The 23,958-nt window shown below is 39.8% G+C and overlaps 1 protein-coding gene across 7 annotated transcripts in view; it reads left to right on the top strand.

Moving 5' to 3' along the window:
• Nucleotides 1-22,266, top strand: part of LOC113111909 (MAGUK p55 subfamily member 2-like) — a 52,499-nt gene extending 30,233 nt beyond the window's left edge. For 6 of the 7 annotated variants that reach the window (XM_026277106.1, XM_026277108.1, XM_026277107.1 and 3 more), the window contains 11 exons: nt 5,471-5,571; nt 12,117-12,269; nt 12,366-12,521; nt 13,406-13,633; nt 17,351-17,482; nt 17,568-17,670; nt 18,588-18,656; nt 18,931-19,092; nt 19,379-19,581; nt 21,581-21,709; nt 21,798-22,266. In XM_026277106.1, coding sequence (XP_026132891.1) covers nt 5,471-5,571; nt 12,117-12,269; nt 12,366-12,521; nt 13,406-13,633; nt 17,351-17,482; nt 17,568-17,670; nt 18,588-18,656; nt 18,931-19,092; nt 19,379-19,581; nt 21,581-21,709; nt 21,798-21,974 — 1,613 coding nt within the window. In that variant the 3' untranslated portion in view covers nt 21,975-22,266. The remainder of the gene's footprint in view (nt 1-5,470; nt 5,572-12,116; nt 12,270-12,365; nt 12,522-13,405; nt 13,634-17,350; nt 17,483-17,567; nt 17,671-18,587; nt 18,657-18,930; nt 19,093-19,378; nt 19,582-21,580; nt 21,710-21,797) is intronic. The other variant, XM_026277105.1, reaches the window with a different exon arrangement.
• The last annotated feature ends 1,692 nt before the right edge of the window (nt 22,267-23,958 follow it).

The following is a 23,958-nucleotide window of genomic DNA, read 5'->3' as shown; positions in this document are numbered from 1 at the left end:
ATATAGCAATGCATTAGCGGCTGTTAATTGATGTTACAGAATATTTAGAAGTGATAATGATAGGACTGTTAACTAGAACTACCACACCGTTTTTATATACAGTGTATGAACTAAATCTACAATCATTTCACATGACGAATGACAGACTCACCTGGGTGGCTGGCTGATCGCTTTCTTCTTTGTGGATTTCTGGCGCTGTTGCAACTCTGGAGCTGCAGACCGCCCTCTGGTGGGCAAACTATGCAACACTCATAACATGAGTGAAGCGTGAGACTGTTTCTCAAGTTTCATCGGCCGTTATAAACGCCGATGCTGATTTAAATGCAATTAGCTCATATCGGCCGATAATATCGGCCGGCCGATATATCGGTTGGGCTCTAATTTTTTTCACAGATTATCGGTCTCATATTCTACTGTCAGGACATAATGACAGGTTTAACAAATATGTAAAAAATATATTTTTACAAAAGTTACCTACTGCAGCTTTAATTCCATGAAATAAAAAATTAGATTGTTTGTGTTTTCCAATGCTGAAATGTATTCATGTGAATGAATAGACACCTACGCATACACTTTAATATTCTAATCCTGGAGCTCCTCCAGCACTGTTTCGTATATGTCCCCTATTTGACATTCCCAATTCAGTCTGAGAGCACTTTACTGATGAGATGAATCAGGTGAACCCACCTAGACATATCCAAGCATCCCAATTATGCCCATGACCAGGATTGGGAATAACACTTTTAATAAAACTACAGTATAGGTTGTAACAACAGTGAGTTGTACAGAATAATAAACTCAAATGATATATAGGGAATTTGAATAATTAATCAGGAATATGATTAATATCTATCTCATATGAAAGTTACACTAAATTTTATTGTGATATCTCTTACTGTAAATTACTGCAAATCGAACAGTGGTTTGTCCAGCAAACGGCCGTAAGATTAACCAATCAATTTTCAATAAAGTTATCAATTCTTATAATTCAAGGAAAAATATTCTCTTGGCCATGAAAACATTATCCTATCCTTATGATAAATTTAGTTTCTAAATTTAAAGTTTGTAGCTAAAGATCAGACATCTCAGTGACGCGTAATGTGAGCGGGTGGTGGAGACAAGAATCATGAATATATGGGTTTTTAATAATTGACTAATAATACATCAGACTACAAGTCACACAGAGTAAATATGCGTACGACAATACAGACAGTAAACTTTTTACAAGACATAACGGAATCCAAATAAAGGAGAGAGAGAGAGAGAGAGAGAGAGAGAGAGAGAGAGAGAGAGAGAGAGAGAGAGAGAGAGAGAGAGAGAAAATGAATGACGTCACAGAATGCAGCATTTAAATCTCCATAGAAAAATTATACTTGCAAAGTGTCCAGTGTGCGTGAGTGTGGTCTTTTCGTGACGCTTTGTGCGCAGGTCTTTTAAAACCTGCATGTGCGTGCTGGAGACCGGCACGCGCTGGAGCATCGCTGGATCTTGGCGTCAGCGTGGTATTTGTAAGGTTCAACAAACAATGTTCCAGAATTCGTCTTCCTTGTGTGGAGAGGCGAATAGTTGAATAAACTTAGTAAAGGCCCAAGTCCACGCAGAGATACGAGCGGGAGTGAACGGGGTCGATGCAGGAGGGAAGGGAGTCAGCGTAAGAAGAGCGAGGCGGACCTTGTTCGGTCGGTTCTTATGGCTTGGGATGGTTCACGCCTCTTTTCGCGTGAACAACCAATGAACGTCCGCAATCTGAAGCGGGGAAAAGTTCCTTTGTCTCTGTGGAAACACCCACCCTAATGATTTAGCCTTATCAGACTTCAGCAGTGATATTCTAGCAAGTTCGTAATTCAAGATTAATAAATTTTTCATTACTTTGCTTTAGATAAATGGGTCTGTCAAAGCATGACGATTACAAAAACACCAAGCAGTACATATATAACTGATAGAAACACGAAGTTACATTCAAATGCAGAATTACACACATTTAACGTTTGATTAGCACACGATTAAAACTGCAGATTCTCCAATTTATATGGGGAATCTCTAATACACCAAAAACAATACTTCACACATTGAGACCACATTGAATAAGTAATAGCTTAGGATACATTGACAAAAAGGTACCAGTGAATGGACTCTTTCCTGTCCTGTTGCCCAGTGGGGTCATAAAGCTTCACGACCTGGTTAGGAGTGGGGGTTGCAGAAACATGGCTCTCTTTGAAAAAGTTAAAATGAGGAGAAACATTTCCAATTTATAAGTCAGCACTTTTAACCATTTACCCAGGATTAACCATTTTTATACAATACACAAACATTCACAATACATATTAATAAGGACTTACAAAAGTAAGGAACTTTAAGAAAGGTTTCTTTTTGTGTGTGTTAAGGAATTTGGGTGGGGGTTTCAGGTATTTAGTGGAAAAAGGTTTCATGTTATATCCCTGAATTTAACCGATGAATCGATGACCTGCATATGCGTTACAAGGTCTATAAATTCATATTTACTGCATGCTGTAATTATTACATATTAATTGTCAAACACAGGTTTTAGCTTATCTGATAGTCACTGAGCTTTCCCTTTAAACACAATATGAAGACTCAAAAGACCATCATTGAAAAATGAATATACTAAAATGTATTTGAAATACATATATTTCATGTTACGTATACTACAATTACATTTATATATTATGTACTTAATAAAAATATCCTGAAATTCTACTTTTTGTATACTAAACTGATATACTTAAAGGGGTGAAATGCTCGTATTCACTCAATATCCTGTTAATCTTGAGTACCTATAGAGTAGTACTGCATCCTTCATAACTCCAAAAAGTCTTTAGTTTTATTATATTCATAAGAGAAAGATAGTCAGTACCAATTTATCCCGGAAAAACACGAACCGCTGGAGGCGTGATGTGTGGGCGGAGCTAAAGAATCACAAGCGCCAGTAGGCTTGAAAGCGTTTGGAAGCTGTGACATTACCTTGAGGAAAAAAACCATCATCCAAAACAAACCATGGCTAACAGTCAGATTCAGCGTATATTTATGATCCAGAATCAGATCCAGAGGCTGAAACTGAACGAGAGCAGCAGCAGCAACGACTCACTCCGAGCGGGGCTCGAACCCGGGTCTCGGCATGAGAGGGGACGCACTAAGAAGAAGGCAGAGATATTTGAAGCAGTTTTACTCACCGCCTGCGGTTCCAACACACGATCGTGACCCTTTTTCGCTTGGGTTGCATCTTCCTTAAGAAATAAACGATACGCAAATCCGTCGTCAAACTGGGCCTTGTGTTTAAAACAAGCATCTTTGAAATGCAGGGAACAAACACAAACACTTGCACAACTCCGTTGATGCTCTGTAAAAATAAACTCCATCCACTGGTCCCTTAATGCTTTTTTTTTTTTTTGGTAATCTGTGCAGGGTTGTCTTGCCCTGGCAACCAAAAATACACTCCTTTTGTGACTTTTCGCGACGCTCTCGCTCTGATCAGTGAATGCCTGTTGTGCTCTGAGTGCTCTGCTATACGGGAGCGCGCGCTCTTCCGGCAGACGTGCCCTCAGGATCCATATAAGGAAATTCCGCTCCATCTAACGTCACACAGAGCCATACTCGAAAAAAACTTTCCGAAACTTGTGACAAACCGGAAGGAGTATTTTTGGAACAGAAATACTCCTTCAAACGTACAACTTAATTTTTGAAACTTTGTCCATGTTTAGCATGGGAATCCAACTCTTTAACAGTGTAAAAAACTCAGTATGCATGAAATAGCATTTCACCCCCCCTTTAATGCCTGCTAAATTGCAGCAACAGGTTTTGTACTTAATGCACTTTAATTGTGCAGAAGTAGTGCTTTAGTACAACTAAAGACATACTGAAGTATACTTTTTATTGTGCTAAAGTGGAATTATTGCAAGGATATTTCTGGTACACTTTAAATATCTTGTATTTAAAGACAATTATTCAAAGATCATAAAGTCCTCATCAATAGCTACATCAAAACACATTTTTAGGCTTAATCTTAAGAAATGTGTATTGTGCAATAAATAAATACTCCAGATAAATGTAATTATATTTTTTATCCCAGTAAGTATATCAGAGCAATATGTCAGTAAATATGTTGTACTTGAAAATAAATGTATTTTTAAATATATAACTTTTTAGGATGGACACCTTTCTTTCACATTTCTTATTTGCATTGAAAGTAATGTTATTTTTGATAGTTATGCTTTTAGCAGCTTCTTTTACCCAAAGCAATATAGCTTTCAAGGTATACTTTTTTCAGTGTCCTTGAAAAAGGGAAGAATAAAATATGTGCAGGGAGACTCGGGTGTGAATTTTTAAAAGTAATATTTTAAATTCCAATGCTTAATATTTTATGATGGCATTGACATTCAAATAATACCTAATTTTGTGTAAAAAAATAAAAATAATTATAAATACATAAACAATTTATAATTTAAATAAAAAATGTATATATTAAATTCCTTACAACAAACAATTAAATTAGCCTACTTATGCTTTTATTTAAAAAAAATTATTACGAGAAACTGAAGTAGGTTCCACTTTTTTATCCAAAGTTTCACCTTAATTTCTTCTTTAAAAAAATAATGTGTACATCTCTGGATTTCCTCATAATCTGTTTTTTGTATTATCCAGCAATCATTGCTTTGTCACACATCATTTTATGTTACACTCTGGCTGGAAGAGGACTATGCATCATGTCTGAAAACTGAACAAGGGAATACAATACAAGGGAATACATGAACGTGTTCTGTGCGAGTGATGAAGATTGCTGCAGGGGGAATTTAAGAGAACTATTACACAGGAGCCATGGAGGACTCATGAATCTTTCTAGAAACTTCCTTTCATGAAACTCTGTTTGAGTTTTAGGAGATTCAGTTTTGATGCTTCTCCACTGCTCTGATTTTTTTCTCATGTATATTTGAGTGCTTCTAAAGTAAGAAAATAACCTTTTCTTTTCTAGCAATCTTAAATATGTACAAACAAGCACTTCAATGGATAAATAATGGGGACTATTCAAGCAATCCAAAAACATTATTTTTGCAAAACGATTTATGGAAGACTATAAATCATCCTCTGTCTCTCTGATCTGCTCCGGAACATGATGTAAAACGGGCTTTAACGAGACTTCTTTTAAAAGATAATTTGCTTGTTTCGCATTGAAAAGAAAATATTTGTCTTTGATCAGTGGGCAAAAGTTGAAAACAATACATTTATTTCCCATTAACATTTCCGTCATTTGAACAGCTTATTGCGGAGTGCTTCTGAAATGATAAAGATGATAATCTCAACATCATGTTTTATTCACACATTTTTGGTTGTCACAATTTCAATTTTTTGAGATGGACTCATTTCTACTGTACATTTGAGTGGCCTGTTTCTTTATGAAAGGATGGAGAAATGTCTTCTTTGTAATATGTGAACCCTTTTGTCTTTTCGTTCTCAGCAATGCAAAGTCTTCTAGACACCTTGAGTGACAGCACTAGCTCCACCACAGCCAATGACCTGGACCTCATCTTCCTCAAAGGAATCATGGAGAGTCCAGTGGTGAGTTATCGGCTTTCTTAACTTGATGTCCAGGTGTCCACATGGGTCTTTAATTATGAGTCTGTCAACAGGACCCTCTTTGTGAAAGTTATATTTAATCCATTTATCAAAATTTAAACCTATGGACCCTTTTAAAATTTCTGGGGTTCTCAGAAGTTGTCATAGATGATCAAACTTCTACAGCAGTGAACGATAAGAGATTCAAGAGATTGATTACGGTGATCAAAAGAGAGAAAAATATAATATTTGCTATCACTACCTCAGCTGTTGTATTAAAAGCTGTTGTCCAAAACCAAATGGCTTCTGAGTAAAAGGAAATCTGTACCGTATGAACTGTCGTCAAGTTGCTCTGCGAGTGTTAAAATGTCCTCCACAATTTCACCAATTACTTCCATTTACTTTCAAAATCATCTATTAATAATTGCTTATTAACATCGACTGTGAGTGACGTCACTTCCCAATGCAAACACGCCCAATAAGCGTTGAGCGCTTTTGGGGAACGCCTTTGGCAAGAACAACTCTGAATATCGTGTGCAATCAGTTCAATGGAAGAGCGTGACGTCACGGATGGGGTGACGTAGCGACCAGGAAGCTTTAAAGGCAAATGCCACGCAGCTGGCCTCAGCTTCGAGTTGGGAAGCAAGCGCAGGCAGGGGTGCCGGGAGTATGGCTCGGCGACGCAGCTTCTCGTTCCCTCGAGGAACTAGGGTTACATATGTAACCTAGGGACGTTCCTCTTTGGGAACTCGAGCTGCGTCGAGCGCTTTTGGGGAACGATGTGCCAACGCTTCCAGACTACCAAGCCCCTGCCTAGTGTGTATCCGAAGAGCACAGCTTAGGATGAGAGGACAGAAGAGCCAGGAGAGGCTCGCATATCAAGATTGTAAAATCTGGCGAATGTAGAGGGTGTGGACCACCCCGCAGCGTTGCAGATGTCCAAGAGGGACAAACCTGCTAAAAGGCCTTAGAGGCAGTCATACTCCGCGTAGAGTGAGCCTTGGCTCCCAAAGGAAGGGGAAGACCAGAGGACTCATAGGAGACGTTGATAGCCTCGACTATCCAACGACTAAGGGTCTGCTTAGAGGCAGGAGAACCCTTTTTAGGAGGACCGTAGCATACAAGCAATTGGTCAGACTTTCTCCACAGGGGAGCTCTGTGGATGTATGCGTCCAATGCTCACACTGGACACATACAATTTAGCTTCACCTGGTCTGGCTCCCGAAAGGGAGGAGGACAGAAGGCCTGCAGTACGACAGGTTGTGGTGTGACAGAGGGAACTTTAGGAATGTTACCCGCTTGAGGGTATAGAAATGCTTTGCCCATACCAGGGGCAAAGTCTAGATAGTTAGGGGCCACCGAGAGGGCCTGAAGATCTCCAACTCTCTTTAGAGAGGTAATAGCCAGTAATAGGGCAGTCTTAAGTGTCAGATGTCTGTCTGAGATTTCTTGAATTGGCTCAAATGGAGCTTTCCAGAGAGCCTCTAACACCACAACCAAATCCCATGGGGGAATACGGGACCATACTGGAGGTCTCAGCCTCAGTGCACCTCGGAGGAAACGTGTAAAGGGAGTGTCTACCCAGTGACTGATCACTGAAAGGGACGTGGTAAGCAGCTATGGCCACCACGTACACCTTTAAGGTGGAGTGGGTTAACCCCGGAGAGAGCCTAGCTTGTAAAAACTCCAGAACTGTACCAACTGGGCAGTTAACAGGGTCAAGGTGGTGATCTCTGCACCATGAAGTGAAGAGTTTCCACTTCAGGGTGTACAGTTTCCTCGTGGAGGGAGCTCTGGATTGGAGTAGGGTCTCAACAACCTCGGTTGAGAGACCAGCTGCTAACAGATGTGCCCCCTCAGGGGCCACACACACAGCTTCCACCACTCCGAGCGAGGGTGAATTATTTTGCCCTGCGCCTGAGAGAGTAGATCTGTCCTGATCGGAATCTGCCATGGAGAGCCGTCGAGGAGAGAAATCAGATCTGCGAACCATACTCGGCCCGGCCAGAATGGGGCTACTAACAACAGACTGACCCCGTCCCGGCATACTTTCGCCAGATCTCCCAGGAGCAGAGCGATGGGGGGAAAGGCATACAGACGAAGCCTCGGCCAAGTCTGTGCCATGGCATCTAGTCCCAGTGGAGCTGGGTGAACTAGAGAGAACCAGAGGGGACATTGCAATGTCTCTCGAGTCGCGAAGAGGTCCACCTGAGCTTTGCCAAATATTTGCCATATCTGCTTCACCACCTCGGGATGAAGCATCCATTCCCCTGGCCTCGGCCCCTGTCTCGACAGCATGTCTGCTCCCACATTCAATCGCCCAGGAATATACTCTGCTCTTAGCGAGAGGAGTTTGCCCTGGGACCACAGGAGGATCTGGTACACCAGCTTGTACAAGGGGCGTGAACGCAGACCCCCCTGGTGATTGACATAAGAGACTACCGCTGTGTTGTCGGTGCGCACTAACACATGACAGCCTCTCAGGTCTGGGAGGAAATATTTTAAAGCTCGATTTACTGCTAGCATTTCTAGACAATTGATGTGCCATGTCAGATGGCGACCGCTCCACAGACCGCGGGCAGGGTGGCCACTCATGACCGCACCCCAACCGGTGAGGGACGCATCTGTCGCTAGCGTTACACGGCAACCAAGAGCTCCCAACACCGGGCCCTGATTCAAGAACCAAGGTTTCTTCCATATGTCTAAGGCACGAAGGCATCGCCGCGTGCCCTGAATAGTTCGGAAAGGATTTCCCCTCAGGGAAAACCCCTTGGTCTTGAGCCACCACTGAAGGGGCCTCATGTGCAGGAGACCAAAAGGTATCACGTTGGACGCAGCTGCCATGAGCCCTAACAGTCTCTGAAACTGCTTCCCAGTGAGTGACTGGCCTTCTCTGACTCTCTTGACTGATGTGAGGATCGACTCGATCCGAGCAGGAGACATACGTGCCTGCATCGTGGTCGAATCCCATACTACGCCTAGATAGGTGGTTCTCTGAACTGGAGAAAGTACACTCTTCTTGGCATTCAGTCTCAAACCCAGCTCCCCCATATGGGCGAGAACGACACCTCGATGTCGAACCGCCATCTGCTCTGATTGAGCTAGAATCAACCAATCGTCGATATAATTTAGAATGCAGATGCCCTGCATACGGAGGGGTACCAGAGCCGCATCTACACATTTCGTGAACATGCGGGGTGAGAGTGCAAGGCCGAATGGAAGTACTCGATATTGATAAGCTTTGCCCCCGAAAGCGAACCTTAGAAACTTACGGTGTTGTGGAAGGATGGATATGTGGAAGTATGCATCTTTGAGATCTATCGTGACAAACCAGTCCTCGGATCTGATTTGAGCTACAACCTGTTTGACAGTAAGCATTTTGAACTTCAGTGACATAACTGAGAGGTTTAACTGACGTAGGTCTAAGATCGGACGCAACCCCCCCATCCTTCTTTGGAACTATGAAATACCGGCTGTAGAACCCGGATTCCCTGTCTAGAGTAGGGACCACCTCGATGGCCTCCTTCCTTAATAGGATATTCACTTCTTGTTCCATAACCAGAGCCTGCTGGGGGCCGACGACTGTCGGTGTAACCCCATTGAATCTCGGCGGTGGACGGCCGAATTGAATAGCATAGCCTCTTTCTACTGTGTGCAGGACCCATTGAGATACATTTGGCAGAAGTTTCCACGCTGCTCGAAAATGTACTAAGGGAATCAGTCTCTCGAGATTGATCTCTGGTGTAAGAGGCCCCCAAAGGGGAGGCGAGCTTCCCAGCTCCGCTAAGCTCACGGGCGGAAATAACTGGGAGGGACGCTCGTGGGTCGTTTCCACGACCTCGCTATTTCATCGTGGAGGTTGGGAAAAAAGGGAATGCTCCGGGCTGGAGGTGGTTGTCTGGGCCTGAGATACCGCTCATCGAGTTTACTTCTCTGCGGTTCATGTTTTTTCTCTGGGGGCCAGTCTATTTTTAACTTCTCGACTGCGCGAGTAACCACCTCCAGCAGATCCTCATACTGGAGTGAAAGGGGTGGCGAATCCCTACCAACTGTCTCCCTCGAGAGCCGACTCAGCGTGCTTCGACCCCAGGCAAACCACACATAAATCATGTTTGTCTCCAGCCGTGATGTAGCGCTGGCATGGAGGAACACACAGTTTATAGTGCGATTTGGTTTCGCCCTTCAAATGTCTGGTCTTCGCTTTAGACTTAGGCATCTTAGTCTAATAATACTGGACAGACAACAGTAAATAAGACTTACAAGACAGACTTATGAACATGCACACACAGAGCGCTTGCTGAAAGACGCGAAGCTGAGGCCAGCTGCGTGGCACGTGCCTTTATAGCTTCCTGGTCGCTACGTCACCCCGTCTGTGACGTCACGCTCTTCCATTGAACTGATTGCACACGATATTCAGAGTTGTTCTTGCCAAAGGCGTTCCCCAAAAGCACTCGACGCAGCTCGAGTTCCATGTTCAATGTTTGTCTTGTTTTGTTTAATCTCTCTGCTGCATTCCGTGTGCATCACTTCTGAGCGGCGCATGCGCAAAGCCAAACTCATACATCATCCACCCATAACTGCTTCCATTTACAACAGTGAGTGCAAGCAAGATTAAATTGATTATTATGTTTTGAATATGGATATTTTGCTCTGCCATTGTACAAAGATGATTTTGCAGTCTTTTTGGATTGGATATTGGCATGGCCGTTCACCACCTGTTCCAAGGATGATCTCGCCAGTTTCACTCCAGACCCAAAGCCCAGCTCACCTTCACCTCACTGCGCGGAGCTAAAGCCTAGCCCATCAATGACGGAGAGCCCAAGCCTGCTGCACCTGATGAACCATAGTAGTATTGGGCTACAGAGTTGAGGATTGCCATGGAGCCAGAGCTGCTTATGATGTCTGACCAGGTGCAAGAGCCAGCTACAATGGCTGCCACGAGGAAAATAGCAGTGGACAGCGAGATCGCCGAGAGGAGCTCTGCCCACTGCACCATGGATGAGGGTGAGCTTTTTGTGGATCTGGGTATGTGGAAAGCGGAATAAGATCCCGAACTGGATTTATGGACAGACTTGAACCCTCTCCTCCTTCCTTCGTAGGAGCCCTCTGTCAGTCCTGTTCCAACATCTGGGAGGGCCCAGGGAGGGCCTCAGTGCCCGAGAGCTAGCCCCGAGAGGGCTCTTTTTTCCGTTTCCAGCCCAGAGAGGGCTGCAGTTCCCACGTATGTCCCAAGAAGGCCCTCAGTTCCCGAGTCCAGCCCAGAGAGGGCTGCTATTCCCACATCTGGCCCAGGAAAAACCTCAGATCCTGAGTTTAGCCCAAGGAGGACTGCGGTTCCCACGTATGGCTCAGGGAGGGCCTCAGTTCCTGAGTTCAGCCAAGAGAGGGTTCCTTCTCCCACATTAAGCACTGAGAAGGCTCCTGTTCCCATATCCAGGCCAGAGAGCACTCCTGTTCCTGAGTTTGCCGAAGACAAGGCTCCCATTCCCGAGTATAGCGTGGAGAGGGCTTTTGTTCCCATGCCCGGTCCAGAAAGTGGTTCTGTTCCCGAGTCCACCCCACGACAAGACTTGTGTCCCCATTTCCAGGCAGGAGAGAGATTCTGTTCCCAAGGGCAGCGCAGGAAGGGCTTTTATTCTGGAGTACAGCACTGAGAGCTTGGATACTCACAAATGCCCAGCCACCAGTCCGTCCATTCCTGCCTCCTCCCCTGCTGTCATCTGGCAGCCCCTCTTCTCACCCTTAGCCCACCATCTGTGCAGTGGGATCATCGAAGGTCTGCCAGTCTCCATCGGTGTCGTGGCTGGAGGTTCCCCTATCTTCAGCCTTTGAGTCCAGGACTCCACCTTGATCCTTTGACCTAACGACTCCAGCATGGCTCCTAGCTCCCACCTCTTTGCCATGGCCCGACTGTCCACTGGCTCCGCCAGACTTCCTCGTCCCTACGGCCCCGCCTTGATCTGTTGTCAACCATCTGTCACCTCAGGACTCCACCTCTCCGGCTGTGCCTCCCCTCTTTGGCTCTGTCTGGATCGTCTTCCCTTCAGCTCAACCTTGCTCCTCTGTCGCTCTGGCTCCACTGCGGCCTTCCAGACCCCTGACTCCACCTCAGTCGCCTGAGTAATTTATTCCACCTTGGCCCTCTGGATCTTTCTCATTACCCTGGCTCATGGGCTCTTCGTCTCCACCATAGGTTCCTCTGCCACCTCCTCCGCCGCTGTTGGCTGGCTCCCTAGAGTCGTCAGCCCTTCTTCACCATGGACTCTGTCTGCTGGCTTCCATAATTTCTAGAAAAACTAGAAAAGCTACTGAAAAATGTACAGTAGTTAGTAGCTCAACTCATTTAGTTCAACTTTACCTGTGTTAAAGCTATTAAAAATTCATAATGTTTTAAAAATGTTCACCACAATGGCAAAAATCATTCATGTCTGAATTTGGTCTGTCCAATCAAATCACACCTTGAGAGGTCATGTGAAAATTCAGACCTTATCTACCCACCCTCATGTTCATGCAAATTCATGTTTTCCCCCCATATTTTGGGCGTGCAGTCTCGTGAGCACTATGAAGAGCCGAAGCTGGAGGCGGTGAGGGACAATAATGTGGAGTTAGTGCAGGATATCCTGAGAGACCTCACCACTCTCACATCTCACAGTCAGGCAGCAAATGAGCTCGCCTGTATCCTCAAAGAGCCGCATTTTCAGGTACAAGCAGAAACAGTTGAGCAAAAAATAAAAAAATATAAAATATCTTTCAAAAATTTTTTAAATATCTTTCAATGCCTGTTTTATTTTCTACAGTCTTTACTTGAAACACATGACTCTGTAGCTTCCAAAAGCTATGAGACTCCACCTCCCAGCCCCTGTGCATTTATGGACCCTGCATTCAACAACCAGCCTGTGCCTCCGGATGCTGTCAGGATGGTGGGCATCCGCAAAGTGTCTGGAGAGCACTTGGTGAGACCTGAACTGCAGAAAAATGGCTGTTTGCTGTTATTTGTTTTTATTCTGTTTTTATACCTGCATGACATGTGAGAAGTGCTTTGTAGTTAAATTGAACTGAAACTGAATATTTAATTAAGTGAGGAATGATTTACCCTTCATAAAATAGATATTGTACATATTGTACACAGTGAAACATGGCCAGGTACATGGGCCAGGGTTATTATTATTAACTAAATCAGTTAAAAACAATGCATTGTTAAATGAAATAAAGCTGAAACAAAATATAAATATGAATATAAGATTAAAAACTAAAAGAAAAAAATTAAAAATGCTGCCTTGGCAACTAACTGAAATAAGTTGAAGTTCAAAAATGACTAACCGAAAATAAATAAAAACTAAAACTGAAAAAAAAGAAAAACTACAATTATTATGGGATTTTAATTATAAGCATAAGGAATAAAGTATAAAAAGAAACGATAAAAATTTTATCTAATTCTAAATATTAATAAAAACTATATTATTATAGAAGGTATACTAAAATAACAGTGACAAAGCCAATCATTGTAAATATAATAATTATAGTTTTATGTATATATTTTTATATAAATAAATAAAAATTATTAGTGCCTTATTCTGCATGACTTTACTTTAGATCCATTATTCCTACTTCATACCTAAATTTAACAACTACCTTACTAACTATTAATAAGTTATTTCTGAATGTTGTCTTAATGCTTAAAATGTCCAGTTTTTAAATGTTTAAAAAGTGTTTTTTACTTTGTAATCTGAATGTTAAAGACAATAGAAAGGCATCATTCAATTTTTTATTTTGCAAATATGAAAATGTTACATTTGAACATGATGTTGTTTGAATCACATTCTTTTCACTCTACCAGGGTGTGACATTTCGGGTGGAGGGTGGGGAGCTGGTGATTGCTCGGATCCTGCACGGAGGCATGATAGATCAGCAGGCCCTGCTGCATGTGGGTGACATCATCAAAGAGGTGAATGGACAAGAGGTGGGGAGTGACCCGAAGGTACTTCAGAACATGCTAAAAGAGTCCAGCGGCAGCGTGGTCCTCAAAATCCTCCCCAGTTACCAAGAACCACACACACCACGACGGGTGAGCAAAATTCAGATCTATTTTTGATCTATAACCAACAAAACATAGTGACTGTTAATAAATGTTCGGAGACCTTCAATGCAATCACAATACAAGTGGTCACACGACACATTTGAGAAACTGTACTGTACTTCCAGGTGTAAACAGCCGTTACTTTACCACTTTTCTATATTTGGCCATCAAACAAAAACATGATAATATGAGTCAGCTCACTTGCTGATGTACCTAATGATTTGGAATAAATCAGAAATCACAAGCTTGTATATCAGGTTATTATGTTGAAACACTAATTATAATGGTAGAAGACGAGAAAATAAAAGGGAAAATCTACCTAAGTTTCACAGTCAAGTCAGACATTCGACTTGTCATAAACAGCTCTTGATGAAGCCCATGTGCATTTAGTACACAGATGTTTACCCTATCTAAAATCCAAAATTGTTCTTAAATATTCTTACAATGAAGCACACCGCTATTAAAAAAATTCTTGTTATCACCTAAATTTCCAGTTATTTCTGAATGTTGTCTGAATGCTTAAAATGTCCAGTTTTTAAATGTTTAAATGTTTTTTACTTGTTAATGTGAATGTTAAAGACAACAGAAAGGCATTAGTCAATTTTTTTATTTTGCAAATATGAAATGTTACATTTGAATGTTCTCTAATTTATGTTTTAAAAATGTTAGACGAATGTTACAACTAGAATGGTTCAGAAAAACAATCCAAAAACAATGTAAAACAAAACAGACATTTGATCATCACTTACTGTCTGCAGTTCTGAATCATGACCGGAATCTTTTTATAGCTGGGACCGCTCCGTCTTTCAGTATAAAACAATGGGCAAATCCAGCATTCTTAAACAAACACATTTGTGAAACTCCTCTGCTGCCACGGAAAAACAAACTGTATCCACTGTTTACAGTACACTGGGTTCTTCATGAAGCTGAACAAAGTTATCTTTCCCTTACAACCAAAAACACACTTCTTTGGATATATATTCTTCCCGAGCAAGTCCCTTGCATTGCTACCGCCGGATGAAGCGATTGATGGGTGCGATTTCGCTCTCGCTCTAACTCTGGTCAATGAGTACGCGGGCACGTGTTTCCAGGAGAAAAGCCCATATAAGGAGTTCCACCCTTGTCTACGTCATGAAGAGAAACAGTCGAAAAAAACTCTCTGAAACTAGAACAAAATTATAAGTAAGATATTTGGCAAGAAATACTCCATCACACATCCAAAAAGTTTTTTTTCTTTTTTTGAAAATTTTTTCATACTTAGTATGAGAATCCAAATTTAACACTTTAACAGTGTAAACAATTCTGAATGCATGAAACAGCATTGTACCCCCCTCCCCCCTTAAACCCTGTTCATACCAAGCAAGATAATTATAAAAATAATGATAAATATATAGTTCTAAAAATCATACTCCGTATTAAAGAATAGCAGTTCACACCACAACAATAACCATGAAGACAGAGAGAAACTATATTGTTTTTTTTCAAGCAGATTTTGACAGCCAATCTGAATCCATCCTGCTATATTTTCTATATGAATGTGCCATTACAAAGGTATTTAGAACAGTCAAAGGAATTTGCCAAAAAAAATGTAAAAAAACGAGACCTGTCACAGTGATTTGATTGGCCATTTAGGTTGTCAGTCATTAATCTGACCCAGATGGATGTTAATACCTGATGTCATGGAACCAAATTACTCACATGCTGACACAAACATGTGAACACACATGTAACTAACATCTACTGCAATAACCTTGATTCGAAATGCCTCTATTTCAACATGTTTGAGATCAAACTGTCGGATTCGTGTACCTGTCTCTCTGCCAAAGCATGCTGGGAGATTTGGTGCATAGTGCCATAGCCCTTCCTGTTTTTGATGCTGTGCCACCTCACCTAATGAGATGAGACACTGACAATCTTCAAGTCTGTCCTTTCACATTTTCAGCTGTGTTATACTGCGTATCTTTCCCGCCTTCTGCTTTTCTGAGATCTCCATCTTATTAAATGAGAATAAAATGAGTGAAGCTCTGTTTCTCTGCCCATATGGTGCCATATTCAGAGCGTTCCATCTGTGCGTTCCGTCTTTATTTGATCCCAAAATAAATGAACAGCTTCCTGTGCCTGCTGCCAATATGGGACTGGACATCACAGTGTCATGTTACTAATGTGATGCACGCTTCTATGATGTGAATATTCATGTTTTTGCGATCTGCTTTAGGTGTTTGTGCTGGCAGATAGTATTGTTGGCATGTGTTGTGTTGTGTTGTGTGTGGAAGATGCTTGTTGTTGACTGTCTGAATGATGTAATCCAAGCATATTTTCAGTGTCTTGACGTTCCAGCACATAATAGAAACATTCCACTGGATTGCAGGTGACTACAGTTGCCATGACAACAGGATTTTAGGCACTGAAATGTCTCTTGAAGGGATAGTTCAACCAAAAATAAAAATCCTATCTTAATTTACTCGCCTGCTTGTTATTTTAAACCCATGTGAGTTTCTTTATGAATTGTTTGCTGAAAGTCTTCTCCTCCTACATCTACATGACAAAGAGGTGTGCCTATTTATATAGAATGTTTACTTGTATTGTATGTACGTCAAATCTTCAAATCGAAAAGTATACTGTATATACGAAAAAAAAAGAAAAAAAATGTAATTTATATTATTAATTGTAAATAATGTCAAATTAAAATATTTTACCCTAAAGTACATTTGAAATAATTACGTTTTAGGTATCTTTTGTTGTTCTTTACAGAAGTGCACTTATTTTAATGCGCTGACTGGCATTCTAAAGCAATTGTAAATATTTGATTATTTTAACTGTAGTGTGTTATTTGAAAAATCATATTTAATGTAGGCCTTTATTTTATTTAATATAAATGATTGTCAGTGTATTTTGGCAGTACATTTTAAAGAGTAGCCCACTTCTTTTTCACCAGGGTTAGTATTCACTTTATAATTTCTAATTATGAACATAATATTTCACAATTAATTTGACAGATTACAGTTTGAATGGCAATAAAATATCTAATGATATCGATTTATTTTTCCCTCAGACAAATTAGATTTCATTTCATGCTGATACTGACACTCTTGTCTACTAACTTTTGGGGAAAAACATCCCTTCTATGGGACATAATTTCATTGGGAATATTTATGTGTGTGTGTGTGTGTGTGTGTGTGTGTGTGTGTATAAGCAAATGATTGCACAAATGAGGAGATGTTTAATCTTTTTGTGTAAAATTTTACTTTTTTCATAGTTCATGTTTAAATTTTTTTTTTTATAAATTGTTGTTATAAATTTTTAATAATTAGTATTATGGCATGATATATATATATATATATATATATATATATATATATATATATATATATATATATATATATATTTTTTTTTTTTTTTTGACCTTCATGTAACAGGGAAAAAAAGTATTAAAATCAACATAAACTGAAAATCAACATGAAAGTGCCTTTCGTTGAATAGAGAGTGTATATTTACATTGACAATATACGTAATCAGTAGAGATAGATGTGCCTACTTTCATTTATGCTAGACATACACCTCTAAAGTTTTCAACAGGCTGTCAGTATGACACTCAGATTGATGGACATATTCAATAATAAAAACCATGTGTTTCTATGTCTTTACTCTTCTCTCTCTCTCTCTCTCCCTCTCTCTCTCTCTCTCTCTCTGTCTGTCTATCTGCAGGCCTATGTAAAGTGTCACTTTGACTATGACCCCTCTCACGACAACCTGATCCCCTGTAAAGAAGCTGGACTCAAATTCAGCAGTGGAGACATCCTTCAGATCTTCAACCAGGAGGACCCCAACTGGTGGCAGGTGCGTGCACATGTGTGTGTGAATATATGTTGGTGATCTTTAAGCTCTGTATGGTGTGATTCCTTGACTCTGGTCTCACCTGCAGGCTTGTCATCTGGAAGGAGGCAGTGCAGGCCTGATCCCCAGTCAGCTGCTAGAGGAGAAGAGAAAAGCATTTGTCAAGAGAGACCTGGAGCTATCTAGCACAGGTAGGACACAGGGCACTAAAGATATTCATATATAATATATAATGCTGTAAAATTTGTAATAGTTTTTATATTGTTAGTATGAATATTTTTTAAGCGAACATTTTTTTGGACTGAAGCAACTTAAGTTTAATTTATTATCATAAATTGTTTTTAAAATCATGAGCATCATCTAAAAAGTGAGGCGTTTGTGGAGGGTTTTTCTCGCAGTCATCATTGTATTGCATTGCATTATATGTTTTGCCCTCACAATAAAATTTACAGAGCTCTACAAAATAAATGTAATTTTAATAAGGCATATTTTTGAGAAATATAGAGCGACAAATTAAATTTATTTGCATTTTATGTAAGTAGTCCGTTACACTGTTGTAAAGAACTAATTAATTTACATTACAAATAAAAATTTAATTTTAATATTTTTGAGATATAAATAGTGACATATGCACCAAATAGAATATTATTCTTTGAAGAAATCTGTTTTTTTTTCTCCTTGAGTAAGAGCTCCAAATTCACCTGTATCCTACTATATGAATCATAAAAACCTGGTATATCAAATATGATACCAAATGTAAAACACATATGCATACTTATAAAAAAGATTTTCTTTTATGCTTTGTCTAAAGGTTCATTAAAATGGTCCTATTTAATCCTAATTATTACAGAGTAGTGCACCCTGGAGGAATATCAGCATGATTCACGTAATAAAGAAGATCCCTTCGCTGTTAATTATAGGAAAAGGCCTTTATTTATTCATCCTCAAATTATTCCAAATGCTGTTATACAGTAATTACCTTGGAAGGATCTAAAAGATTTCATAAGTATGACCTGAGGTTAAATGGACAGTGATGTGTGTGTCTCCTGTAGTAGACAGGAGTCATTCTGCGTGTTTATACTACCAGGATGTGTGCTGATGTCCGCAGGGCCTCTGTGTGCAGGGATTGGGGGTAAGAAGAAAAAGAAGATGATGTACTTGACCACCAAGAATGCCGGTAAAGATGGCTGCTGTCCAGTACTCTTGCTCTCTGTTGTGAATGTTGTTGTTGAAGTCAGTTCTCTGAGTTTGTTTCATGTTAATAAATGGCAGTCGTTTGTTTGTATAATGAGTTTGTAGTCAGTTCCATTTCAGGGAAATACAGTAAATGGAACCTCACTAAAAGCCATATTTATCTGACACGCTGAACTGGAACTGACAAATGATACAGTACATTTCAATATAGTGACTAAATCAGACTAACAAAAGATGAGATCTTTTCACCATACCAGAGTTCGACCGACATGAGTTGAGGATCTATGAGGAAGTGGCCAAGGTGCCTCCGTTCCGCAGGAAGACACTGATTCTGATTGGAGCACAGGGTGTGGGCCGCCGCAGCTTGAAAAATAAACTTTTGGTGTCGGACCCACACCGTTACGGAACCACCACACCATGTCAGTGCCACACCTTAAATATTTTTATTTAATATTTATTCATTAAATATTCAAATTGACTTTATGTTGGATGTAATTAAAGTCGGGCCACATATACTGTTATTATTATTATTAAAATTATTATATTTTATCAGTAATGCAATCCCTACAGAAACAACCAACCAACTCAGAACCATCCAAAAATTACATTTAAATATTACAAATGTTTTTATAATTAAGAAATAAAACATACATCTGATTATTTGCAGTAGGAATGTTAATCAGACCTTTTTGTCCCTCTGGACAGACACATCTCGTAAACCCAAGGTGGACGAGAAGGAGGGGCAGATGTACTTGTTTATGTCTCGCAGCGAGATGGAAACCGACATCAAATGTGGCCGTTTTCTTGAACACGGGGAATATGACGCAAACCTGTACGGCACCAAGATCGACTCCATTCATGAAGTTGTGGACTCCGGCAAGATTTGCATTCTGGATGTCAATCCGCAGGTGCTCTTTAATATCCTAAAGAGGGCATTAGTGGCCACTTTTTCAACTGTGCTGCTTCCTGAAATATTTTTCCCTTTTATTTTCCCATAGGGAAATGTGAATCGCAACATTCAAACACATGCAAACTTTGATTTAAAGCAACAAAGTACTAGATTTTTACAAATCTAAATAACTATATAAAAATATATATATTACATACCGTTTTCAATACCAAAGGGAAAAACTCCCATAACATTAAGGGCATAAAATTAGATTTTTAAAGTGCTCCTATTATGGATTTTTGAAAATTATCTTTCAAGCAGTGTGTAACACAGCTCTAAGTCAATTAAAACAACCTGCAAAGTTATAAATATGAAAGTACACATTGTCTCTCAAAAAAAAAGAGTCGACTCTGAATCATTGAAACGAGTCATTTTTATAACGAATCCCAAGCTGTTTTATGTTGATGTCAACATGAAACATTAGCATATTGCCCACCCACTTGTTAGTCTTTTCGTGTTGGTCTGATTGAAAATGCAAATTCATTCTTTGCCACTAGGTGATGCTTTTACAGCGTTAAAAATAGCAGTTTCCCTGGTAATGCTGTACATAAAGCAGCACTGCGCTCACAAATGCTGCTTTTTAAGGCATTGCAGGCATGATGACAATAAAATGAGACCAATCGGACAAATTACTGCCGATTAGCATCACGCAAAGGAGGGGTTTAGAAAAATGAATCATTGAGCGAATCGTTTAAGAGTCGTTGAGCAAGTAAGGTAAGAATAATGGCATATTATAATACAATGAGTGTTTTTTGACCTTGCATGAAAGGCAACCTGTTGTTGGGGACTGCCTAGTCTCAGCCTCAGATGTCACGCCCATGGACTGTTGGCTAAACATCTGATGCATATGGGGCGCAAAAACGTGTGTCACGTTCTTTAACGTTCTGTCTGGAAGCAAAGATGCCGTGAATTTTACAAGCAACAGTGTATCTAACAGTATAAGACAACAACAAATAAACATACCATTAAGAGCCGTGCTTGCACAGGTTGATCCTCTTCATTAATATTCTCTGCGTCTCAATCTGGATCAAATTGATAAGCAATACAGAGGATGTCATTTGAGCACATTCTGAGTTTGAGGGGGGCGGGATGTTCAGATGCGCTCAAGGCGGTTTAGCGAATGACAACACACTGAGCCAGCTGACCAATCTCAGCCCATTGCATATTTCTGAGGGAGGGGCTTCATAAAAACAGGAAATATTCGAGGCGCCTGTAAGAGAAGGGACAGATCGTTGTGGAATAAAGGTAAAAATATGTGAAAAACATTGTTTTTAAAAAAAAATTAAGCATGAACACGTTAGACTGCACCCGGTAAACACAATCAAGCCTAGAAAAAACCCAGTCAACCACCCCTTTAATGTATGTTACATTCATAGTGTAATGCGTCCTTGTGCAGAAACTCCAAATATACCTGACAAAAGTAATATAACTTATGATGTTCCAGGAAATCACTAATATGGACAAAGGGGTCCAACTGTTGTAACTGATCAAACACGAAGACAATAAACACAACAAATCTGTGTTCTTCAAGCCTCCTTGGGTGTTTTGGAGAAATATAAAACAATTTGTGACCCTGGACCCCAAAACCAGTCTAAGTAGTTTATGCCAAAATTAAGAGATTAAATTTAAAATAGATTTTCTCCATATTTAAATTTTTTGCAACCTCAGATTCCAGATTTTCATTGTTGTATCTCGGCCACTATCCTAACAAACCAAATATCAAAGGAAAGCCTATGTATTCAGCTTAATTGTGACATATAAATCTCCCTTATGTCCATTCCACTTCTGGAACCCAACTATTGCACTTTAGTTACAAAATTTGACTATGTGTATATATAAATACTACTAATACCTGATGCAGATTATTTGTATTTTAAATGGCAATTTTACAAATTCTATTCAAATACTTAGTTCTACAGTTATCACCTCATTTCATTTGGTTCATTGTTCTCCTACAGGCGCTCAAAGTTTTGCGAACAGCTGAGTTTCTTCCATATGTGGTATTCATCGAAGCCCCAAACTTTGAGGTCCTGAAAGACATGAACAGATCTGCCATCGAGGCTGGTGTTGTGACTAAACAGATGACGGTAATTTGTTTCTTGACACTCTCAGAATGATTAGTTCCTTGAATGTTGACTATATTCCTTAAGTCTCTCTCATTTTATCTCTCTCTAGGACTCAGAGCTCAAACGAACAGTGGATGAGAGTGAGAGGATCCAGAGGGCGTACAGTCACTATTTTGACCTGAGCATTTTGAATGACAACCTGGACGGAGCGTACCGCAACCTCAGGAGGGCGCTGGACAGACTCAACACAGACCACCAGTGGGTTCCTGTCAGCTGGGTCTTCTGAGAGCAGTTGGCTTCTTCAGTCTGCATTTCTCAAAGTGGCTAGGAGTCTGCTGTAATCTATGTGAACTTGCCTGTTCTGTAGATTTTTGCACAAGAAAAACACGATGATACAAAGCTAGTTTATTAATTTGTAAAGAAACGAAGCTGATCTGTATATCTGTATTTGTTCTGAAGAAGTTCTGTACAGTGCTGTACGTTGGTTATACCTGTGAGTGTAGGGCTGTATATTTGTATAGAAGCTGTAGAATATGTTTTAGCACCCTTACGTTACAATAAAGCTATTCAGAATAATGTTGGATATATCAATGCTATATGATTATGTAGTGTTTTGCAGGGATTGTTTAGTTTTGATGAGTGTTATGGCGTGTCATATTCCTGTGCATGTTTGGTTCGTTTGCATTACTTCTTGTAAGATTCGTTAGTACAAAATCCATTTCAGTTCAGAAAATGAAAACAGACAAATGTGTCACGATATGTCATTTGAAGTTGATTAGTCTTTTTGCATTATATAAGGATATATATATATATATATATATATATATATATATATATACACAGTATATATACACACACACACGTTTGTTTTTGTAAAAAGTACGCCCCATAGGCGTAATGGTTTTTATACTTTAGAAACTGTATACTCTATCGGCCTTCACCAACCCTACATCTAACCCTAACCCTCACAGGAAACTTTGTGCATTTTTACTTTCTCAAAAAAAAAAAAAAAAAAAACTCAGTCTGTATGATTTATAAGCATTTTGAAAAATGGGGACATGGGTTGTGTCCTCCTCATAAGTCACCCTCTTCTTGTAATACCTGTGTCATACCCATGTCATTATACAGAGTTGTGTTCTGATATGTCACAAAAACAAAAGCGTGCGCGCACACACACACACACACGACTTATTAATTTATCATTCCAGTACAAGGATTGTAAAATGTTTCACTGTGACTAATCAATCGCAGCGTTCTGCAGTCATATATTTTTCTATAGCGATGGTACACTGTATAATTGACCTTTGCCCAGGAAAGTGATTTATGACGTGGCTGTACTAGTTTCATACTTCCACACTCTCCTCACATAATAAAATATTATCAACTGAAATCATTAGTTATTTATTCATTTGACAAGTAGCCAAATTGTTATATAGTGCTCTTAAAAGTATTTTCCCTCACAAGTATGTGCACATATAGATTTTTATATAGTTTCAAGTTATATTTATAATAAAAATGTATTAAAAAACTAGATACTTTGCGAAATATGGAAGCATACATTGTCATTTTACATATTGCATTGTCATTTTGCATATTACATCCCAAATTGAATAATGCTACCCATATGCTTCCATAGCGAAAGACAAAAAAAACATTTTCCTATTATTTTATTCCATGATTGCCTTTGTTTCTGTGAGCTTTTGTGTGAGAGACTGCTATGCAGTAGTAGAAGACACAAGGATATATTGGTCAGTTCTTCCCAAGGATCAAAGATCATGTTATTCAATTACTGTAACAGAATGTTATTCAGCATACACAGTCATCCAAAAATTTGACAGAAGATACAATATTTTATTGAAAATCAGCAGCACATTTAAGTGCATGGAGCAGACCCTGTCTTCCTGAAGATATTTCAAAACACCTTTCAAAATATTCACAATACATGTATTCACATCTCCTCTCACCTCACTTTTTTCACATAGTGATTTAACAATACAAAATAATTTACAGAAGTTGCATTCAACATTGTGTGTGTCAAAGAATGGTTTGGGTATTTTATGAAGTTCAAGTTATGATTAATACAAACAAAGCAATACCTAATTAGATGAAAGCACCGTTCTGTTCAGTCCTGGAACAAATAATATATCCAAAATGAAGCTAAAAGAATTTCTTCAATTGTACATAATTTAACATGGTGCTACATTTATTTAAAAAAAGTTATTTTTAGGCCTTTTTATTCATATAGGAGAAATTACTGTGAGGAGAACGGG

The sequence above is a fragment of the Carassius auratus genome, chromosome 12 (genome assembly GCF_003368295.1).
Source record: "Carassius auratus strain Wakin chromosome 12, ASM336829v1, whole genome shotgun sequence".
NCBI lineage: Eukaryota > Metazoa > Chordata > Actinopteri > Cypriniformes > Cyprinidae > Carassius > Carassius auratus.
This window is presented reverse-complemented; position numbering and strand designations above follow the sequence as displayed.